General features: G+C 42.2%; 1 protein-coding gene across 1 annotated transcript; it reads right to left on the reverse strand.

Moving 5' to 3' along the window:
• Window positions 1–3,973: 3,973 nt before the first annotated feature.
• Window positions 3,974–8,027, reverse strand: LOC149601668 (uncharacterized). The gene is made up of 4 exons (XM_089860924.1): window positions 7,989–8,027; window positions 6,465–6,647; window positions 5,143–6,351; window positions 3,974–4,984 (listed from the first exon to the last, which is right to left on the reverse strand). The coding sequence occupies exons 1-4, from the start codon at window positions 8,025–8,027 to the stop codon at window positions 3,974–3,976; spliced, it is 2,442 nt and encodes an 813-aa protein (XP_089717050.1).
• Window positions 8,028–8,348: the final 321 nt, after the last annotated feature.

Raw genomic sequence — 8,348 nt, forward strand, 5'->3', positions numbered from 1 at the left:
AGAGTGTCGCTTAACACATTTAAGAGTGTCGCTTAACACCTTTCAGAGGTTCATTAACACCTTTCAGAGTGTCGCTTAACACCTTTCAGAGTGTCGCTTAACACCTTTCAGAGTGTCGCATAACACCCTTAAGAGTGGGGGTTTTTTAGTAGGATAGTAGTAGTAATAATACTATATTGACGGAGAAAATACTATGGATAGCTACATTTTGACCACTCATGAGGCATAATTGAAATATCGAATACTCGAATTCGCTATTCCGCAGAATTATTAGCATTTAGTGCGATATTCATAGCAAGGTTTCACCTTGAGAGAACTTATTCCCCTATTAGGAGAAAATTTCTCACGTGCAGAACTATACCCCTATAAGTAAGGGTATTACTAGGATGAAGTGTGCAACGTCTGCATATAAATTTGACCATTTGATCATCTTAAAATGCAATGTAAAACTGCATGAAAAATCGGTAAACATTCCCGTAATAACCTTCTGAAAAAAGGCAGAAAGTTTCCGATTTCTACAAGTGCAATGGAAATTAAATTGGTTTTTGAGGCCATAATATTCAGACAGTAGATTTACACGTTCTTGTTAAATTTAATAATCTCTTTTCACTAAGAGTTTTTCAAGCACCAGAAACGTGTTTAACCTAATTTCAACAACAACATAATTGACAAAAACATAACCCTTTTTGTTCTCTAATTTTTCTAAAAATAAAACATGTCAGAAAAGCAAGTGCCCCAGATGTTGGCCTGTCAACACTAGACTAGAGGTCTAAAAATGGTCTCTACATGGTTTAAACTTAAACATCATACCAGTAAAAGTTTAAGTTTAGGTGCATTATGGTTTATTTTTTTACAGAGCAAACGTCTCTATCCCGTTTATCAGTCCCTTTAAAGATTCAGCGTTCATGGCGTTACTATTGATAATACTTCAATCCTAATTTTTTTAAGAATAAAAATAGTAGCGTTGTGGTTTTAAAACCTAGAACCATCAGAGACCATTTGATTATTGCCATAAGAGAACCAAACACCACAGGGCAGGGCTGCCATAGGAGGTAGTTTCCCTCACACCAAGAAGCACCGTTAGGGGCAGTGGTAGTTGGCCAGCCTTCCATGTGTAGTAGCGGCTTCGTCTGGTGTTGCCTAATGCCAATATTAATGAACTTAGTCTATATTTATTCAAAACCAAGGAAATGAATATAAAAAAGTCATCAAAAGCTAAACTAAATATAGATGGCGCAACAAAGAAGGTTAATTCAATGTTAAGTGTACACGGCGCCCACACTCTTCCTAAAAGGCCCAAAGTGCTGGGCTTCGGTTGAATAAAAATTTAGAAAACCCTAATAATAACAAAATTTATTCTGATCTAAAATTGCTTGCTTCTGCTGATGTAAATTTGAAATACAAACAAAACTTTCATTAAAAATCCATTAATATCTCAATAATTTACTGTAAATTGTTTATTTACCCCGATTTAAATATAAGTTTATCCTTTTAAGCATCATTTTGCAATAATATCAAAGGATATGTTATTGATTATGGCTTATTTCACCTTTCCCTTATATTTAGATAAGCTAGAAAATCGTTAAATAAGGTATTCCCTTGCTTCTCCGTCATTATCGGAGGGAAATTAGCCTAAGTGCCGTCTTTTGACGCTGTGTCCTACTTTGGGAAAGGCGATTAGGCGAACTAGGTGCGGGAGTTCGGTCAAATGGTACATCCCAAGGTTGGTTTCCATTGTAAATTCTGTTCAATGAGAGGGAAAAAACATGACCATCTGAAGAAATATTTTAATTATTGGAAACTCTTTAACCAGAAACCTAACCTTGTAACTTCGCCAACATTTTTAATTCAGGCCTGAGCGCGCTCCTATTTCGAGAATTTTTTTGGGTACCTTTCAATTCGCCCAATGCCTACGCAAGGGGTTCGCTTTAGAACCTAAATTTTCCATGAAATTTGAAACGCAGCAAAACTTGGCGTAAATATCCATATAGTAGACGATGGTCATTCCCTTTTTAAAGGGATGAGGGAGGAGATAAGATAATAGAACATCAAGAATTATTAGAATATTAGGGAATCGTTGTAACTTCTAAATATAAAATAAGGAATTTAAGAATGAAAAAACCTTTCTATTCGTTTAATTTTTCTAGTAAGTTTTATTTTATCTCAATAAGAGTGTCGCTTAACACTATTAAGAGTGTCACCTAACACTATTAGGAGTGTCGCCTAACACCGTTAAGAGTGTCGCCTAACACCGTTAAGAGTGTCGCCTAACACCGTTAAGAGTGTCGCCTAACACCGTTAAGAGTGTCGCCTAACACCGTTAAGAGTGTCGCCTAACACCGTTAAGAGTGTCGCCTAACACCGTTAAGAGTGTCGCCTAACACCGTTAAGAGTGTCGCCTAACACCGTTAAGAGTATCGTCTAACACCGTTAAGAGTGTCGCCTAACACCGTTAAGATTGTCGCATAACACGTTTAGCAGTGTTATATAATGGTACAATACCGCCTGATTACCAATTTCTCATTTATTTTATTTAAAGGAAAAATATGTTCTTTCATCAATATCATCTTTAAATAAATGTTAAACAAATAATTTTTTACTCTAATATTCAAACATTAATGGAAATGAAAGACCTTATTTAAGGAACCAGCCATATTATAAACTTCCATGTTTAATTTCAAAGGGTGTCTTTAAAGTGTGACTTTACACTGAATTTACACCTTAAATTGGCCACAAAAACGCAAGGTTTTATAAAACTCTTTTTTGGGTGTTTTTACGGTGTAAAAAAAAGAGTATTCTAAATTTACACCCTTTTAACACATTTTTAACACTTCGATTTCTTAGAGTGTAATAATCATTGGATTGACTTCAAAATTAAAACATATACTCAAGACCTCATTTAAGAAACAAGTTATTGATTTTCTATCCCGCAGTATTTAATTTCCATGTTTAATTTCAAACGGTGTTTAAAGGATTTTATTACCGAAATTAACCGGAAAAACTCAAGGCGATGAAACTCTATTTTGGGTGTTTTTAATTTGTAGAAAAAGTGTTTTCCTAAATTACACTCTTTTGATACTTCCATTTTGCTAAATATTAATTATCCACAAAACTATTTCATATTCATATTAATCATAATCATAAATTAATGAAAAAATGCGAAATTGTTCTCTCGCCGCTATCGCGTTAATTGGTACTGTATGAGACAGTTTAACTATAGCAATTAAAAATTTACACAATTGTGCTAAAAAATACCAGTTTATAAAATTTAAAGTATGAGATCTACCCTTATAACACCCTTTCCCAAAAAAGGAGTAATTCCAGATAGATTTTACTCCTTTATTAACTAAGCTTTTTGTCGTAGATAATGGTCACCTTTAAAATACCAATATAACACCGTTTTTGTTATTCATGTGAAAATGTTAGGCGTTATATAGGTGTATTTAAAAAGTACACCATTTTCACTCCAAAGAAACACTCAATTTTTTTGTGTGTAGGCCCTGGTTGAGGCGATCAACTTCAGTGGCCATGGTAAGCCTCAGACAAAAGCAGCTAATGTAATGTAAGCAGACGATCTTTAAATAAAACCGCGCTATTTCTTCACGCGCAATATCACAAATTATCTTAGGTACGTGGTGAATGGGCGAGGGGGATGAAACAGATTTCGCGAGTATGCATTCACCCCTCCAAATGCATGTCACAGACGAAGGAGAGAGTCCGACACATTCCCCTATTTATTTTTGATTTAACTAAATTAACTCATCGGAAATTTTACCCTATTGTTTTAATTTTTCAAAATTTGATAGCTACGAAATCTAGTTCAAGTAACATAACAGCGAGGCTCCTACGAGAATCGAACTCATGATCTCCTATTTACGAGACCGGCGCTTTTTTTATTTAATATAAAACAAAATTGATACAAACGTCAAAGTTAATCAATGCCACATTTTACAAATCAGCACTTATCGAACAATTATAACCAGTCTACGAATTCTTTTATATGCTTTAACAAATGTTCATTACGATTCAATAACAAAAAATGGGAGCTGTAGGTGAGACGTAGTTCGCGCTTAAAAATGGCGTAACAACGTTTTTCTAAAATATTCAACGAGACTTTGGCAGTACTAATTAAAAAGGAACGTGCATTTAAAACCAGCCATTTAAAGAGTGACGTTAAGAAATGTACGAATTTCACCCGGGATTTAGGGCGAATGCCGGCCGAACAATGTTGAAAGACGATAAAAGAGACCCTACCGGGCGTACAACTGCCCAGCACACTGTCAAAGGCCAAGCCTAATTTAGTGACAAAGTGGGACTGCCAGAGCCGAATCGAAAAGGGGCAGCGCAAGAAAAGATGCTCTAAAGTTTCGACAGTTTGTAAGCAAAACACGCAAGTGGGGTTAGACGAAAGGCCGATGGCGAAAAGACGCTCAGACGTAAAGATAACCCCATGCACCACTTGAAGGTTGACGTCGCGATGAGAAGGACGAAGCAAAGACGAATGTAACGTTGACCAGGCAGGGCGAGGCAGGGGACCCCCAAAGAACCGGCGCCAGGCATGCTCACCTGGGGACTCAGCAACTGTGGAGAGCGCAAAACGACCGTAGATGACCTTGCTGGTCAGGGCAGTCAAGTCGAAATCCGCACCCGTATGATCGACTAACGTCACTCCGACCGTACGACAGAAACGGCGCTGCGACCGAACGCGAGAAAGCCAAGACTCCGGGAGAACAGATTGGATATATTGAACCGCAGTTGTAAGCCACGACGGGCAAGGGGCGTCCGAAGCTAGTCCACACAGGTCAGCAATCGCGGGACTGGGCAAAACACCCGGAACCACTTCGTATGTAAAATCCCGTAAGCGATACAGACCGCGAGAAAGAAAAACCGCACGAGCACGCGGACTAAGACCGGAGATGTCAATACGCGGGTTGAAGAATAAAACCGAATTTAATAAATCGGGTGGGTCCGGAAAATGGAGATTCTGAGTGGCACAGAATTCAGACCAAGCCAGCCAAAGCTCACGATACCGGGGTGAGAGCCTCGCGACATACGAGGCAGGGAGCGTGCACTGCAAAATGTCAAATCCCGGGTCCGAGGCATGAAAAGGACTCAACAAATACTGAGCCAGTTCGTACGTACGTTGCGCGTCGGCGCCCGTAATAAACCGTAACAGTTCTTGCAAGCGAAACGTAAGTTTCTTCGTGCGCAAGTCAACCAGCCCGAAGCCGCCGACTTTTTTCGGACGCGTAAGCAGAGAATAAGCGACCGTATGGGCGCGATTACCCCACAAAAAACCCAGGGTTTCCCGGCGAAAGTCGTCCTCAAACCGTTGCGGTACACGACGGACCGCAGCGAATGCTCCAGTAACGACATGGCCAAATTATTGACCACCACGATCTTGCCCGACAAGGAAAGGCGCCGACCTTTCCAAACGCGAAGGACACGACGGAATTTAGCCAAACGCGGGGTCCAGTTAAGATCGTCCGATACCGCACCATCCGTACTGAGAAAGATGCCCAAAATCTCGAGCGGGTCGAACGAAATATGGAGGTCCGCAACGGTGGACGGGGCCCGACCTCGGTCGCAGCCCAACCACATACCCCGACACTTGGAGATATTCAAGTCGGAACCCGACGCGAGGCCATACCGCTGATATTCCCGCACAACTTCCAAGACGGAGGCTGTATCACGGACCACCAAGGCATTGTCATCGACATGAACCCGTAACAAGGGAGGGGGCCGAGAGGTCGGCCAAAGAATCCGCAAGATAGCGGGACGGCATTCCAAGGCGTAGCATAGGGGTTCAGAAGACAGAACGTAAAGCAAGGGGCTAAGCGGACAGCCCTGGCGGACCGATCGACCGAGCTGAAAAAAGTCTGTTAAATATCCATTTATTTTCAGGCAAGACTTGCTGCCCACGAGAAATAATTGAATCCACTTGCGAAAAGGCTCGCCAAAGCCAAAAGCGCAAAGTACCGCAAAGAGGTAGTCCCACGAAACCTGATCGAACGCTTTCGCGAGATCTAATTTAACGAGGATACCCGGCCCGCGAGACCGCTGCAGAAAGTCCATTATGTCAGAGAAAAGGGCGGGAGTACTGGTCGCGGAACGTGATCGAACGGCGCCCGTTTGCGAACCTTGAATTAACGATGGAAAAATTGAAAAAAGCCGTGAACCGAGTACTTTCGCGACGAGCTTATAGTCCGCGTTTAGCAACGTGATGGGGCGTCTGTTCTTGACGTCTCGTAAATCACCGGATTTAGGCAGCAAAATAATGAGACCTTCCTTCATAGAAGGAGGAAGGCGACCCTCAGAATGACAATGGGAAAGTAGTTCAACAAATTCTTCCTGAATATGTGGCAACACGAATCGCCAGAACTCATTCGTGAAACCGTCAGTACCCGGGCTTTTGCCGGCGGGAGCGCAATGTAAGACCATTGAAATATCGGGGCATCACAAGCCTGCTCGTCGGCCGCGCAAAGTCTGTTAGTAACGAAAGACGCGTAATAGTCAATTAAAGCCCGGTCAGTAGGACGTCGACGAGACATCGCCACGAAGTGTTCAAAATAGCGCTGCCGAACGGCGCCCGGTTCCGTGAGTAGCTGCGCGTCAGGCGCGAAGACACACTTGATCGACTTAGAAGACTGCCGATGACGTTCCAGGCGGAGAAAAAAGGACGTAGGACGCTCACAGGCCGTGCGCCATTGCTCAGGGTTGGCAACTACCTATCCAGTCCAGTTTAAACCACCTGGTTTAATCCGGATTAATCCACTTTAAAAAATCCACCTAAAATATCCGGCTTAATTATGAATGGGGAAAAATCAGTTTTGTGCCATAAAAATAATTAAAATACAACCAGAAACAAGGCAAAAATATATGAAGCGATAACTAAAGATTACATATTATAAATGATAAAACTAATAGTTATGTTAGCAGTTACTGTCCAGTTACAGCTTACAATATATACCAGTATTACTCGAACTTAAAGCATAACGTGGTTCCAGTGGATCCCCTACAAGTTGACTTTCCTTACGAACTCCAGTTTTGGCTTGGGAAAGCCAGAGGCATTTGTGGGCGGGATTTATACGTCCATGTATAAATCCCGCACACTAGCCTTTGCCAAGCCAAACCCGGAGTTTAGAAGGAAAGTCCCCCTGTAAGGGATCCACTGGAGCCGCGCTAGTGTTAGGCTCGTGCACTCAGGAAAGAAATAGATTTCATGAAAACATTTTAGCAGTTAAACTAGAAGACGATTTTGTATTGGAACCTGGGATAGGGGTCAGGGAGTGCCCCAAAACCCAAATAAGAGCTAAACAGAAGTACTTTGCCTTCAAAAAACCTAAAATGACTCGTTTTTTTAAAAAAATCCGGTTAAATCCAATAAAAACCACTGGTCTGGATTTTATTCAAATTATCCGGATTTTTGCCAACCCTGCCATTGCTGGTTAGCCCGAACTACTGCCCCCTGCAGCACCACCCTGACGAAGTCGTTTAAGGCCTCCTTCGCCGCAAGAAAGTCGCCGCATGAGTATTGGAAAAAAGATCCCATCATCGAAACCACAATTGAACCTCTTAAAATTAATATGCAAGAAGACAGCGAAGACTCTGATGAAAACGTGGACTGAAGACGCTTTGATGCTGAACTACTCATGGACAAGTACTTTAACTTATGACATTAAAATATATTGCAATGCTAGATCCGCCTGGAACGTCATCGGCAGTCTTCTAAGTCGATCAAGTGTGTCTTCGCGCCTGACGCGCAGCTACTCACGGAACCGGGCGCCGTTCGGCAGCGCTATTTTGAACACTTCGCGGCGATGTCTCGTCGACGTCCTACTGACCGGGCTTTAATTGACTATTACGCGTCTTTCGTTACTAACAGACTTTGCGCGGCCGACGAGCAGGCTTGTGATGCCCCGATATTGTGGGCGGACATTTCAATGGTCTTACATTGCGCTCCCGCCGGCAAAATCCCGGGTACTGACGGTTTCACGAATGAGTTCTGGCGATTCGTGTTGCCACATATTCAGGAAGAATTTGTTGAACTACTTTCCCATTGTCATTCTGAGGGTCGCCTTCCTCCTTCTATGAAGGAAGGTCTCATTATTTTGCTGCCTAAATCCGGTGATTTACGAGACGTCAAGAACAGACGCCCCATCACGTTGCTAAACGCGGACTATAAGCTCGTCGCGAAAGTACTCGGTTCACGGCTTTTTTCAATTTTTCCATCGTTAATTCAAGGTTCGCAAACGGGCGCCGTTCGATCACGTTCCGCGACCAGTACTCCCGCCCTTTTCTCTGACATAATGGACTTTCTGCAGCGGTCTCGCGGGCCGGGTATCCTC

The sequence above is a fragment of the Phalangium opilio genome, unplaced genomic scaffold, assembly GCF_054372755.1.
Source record: "Phalangium opilio isolate 3A_F unplaced genomic scaffold, DU_Popi_V2 ptg000360l_1, whole genome shotgun sequence".
NCBI lineage: Eukaryota > Metazoa > Arthropoda > Arachnida > Opiliones > Phalangiidae > Phalangium > Phalangium opilio.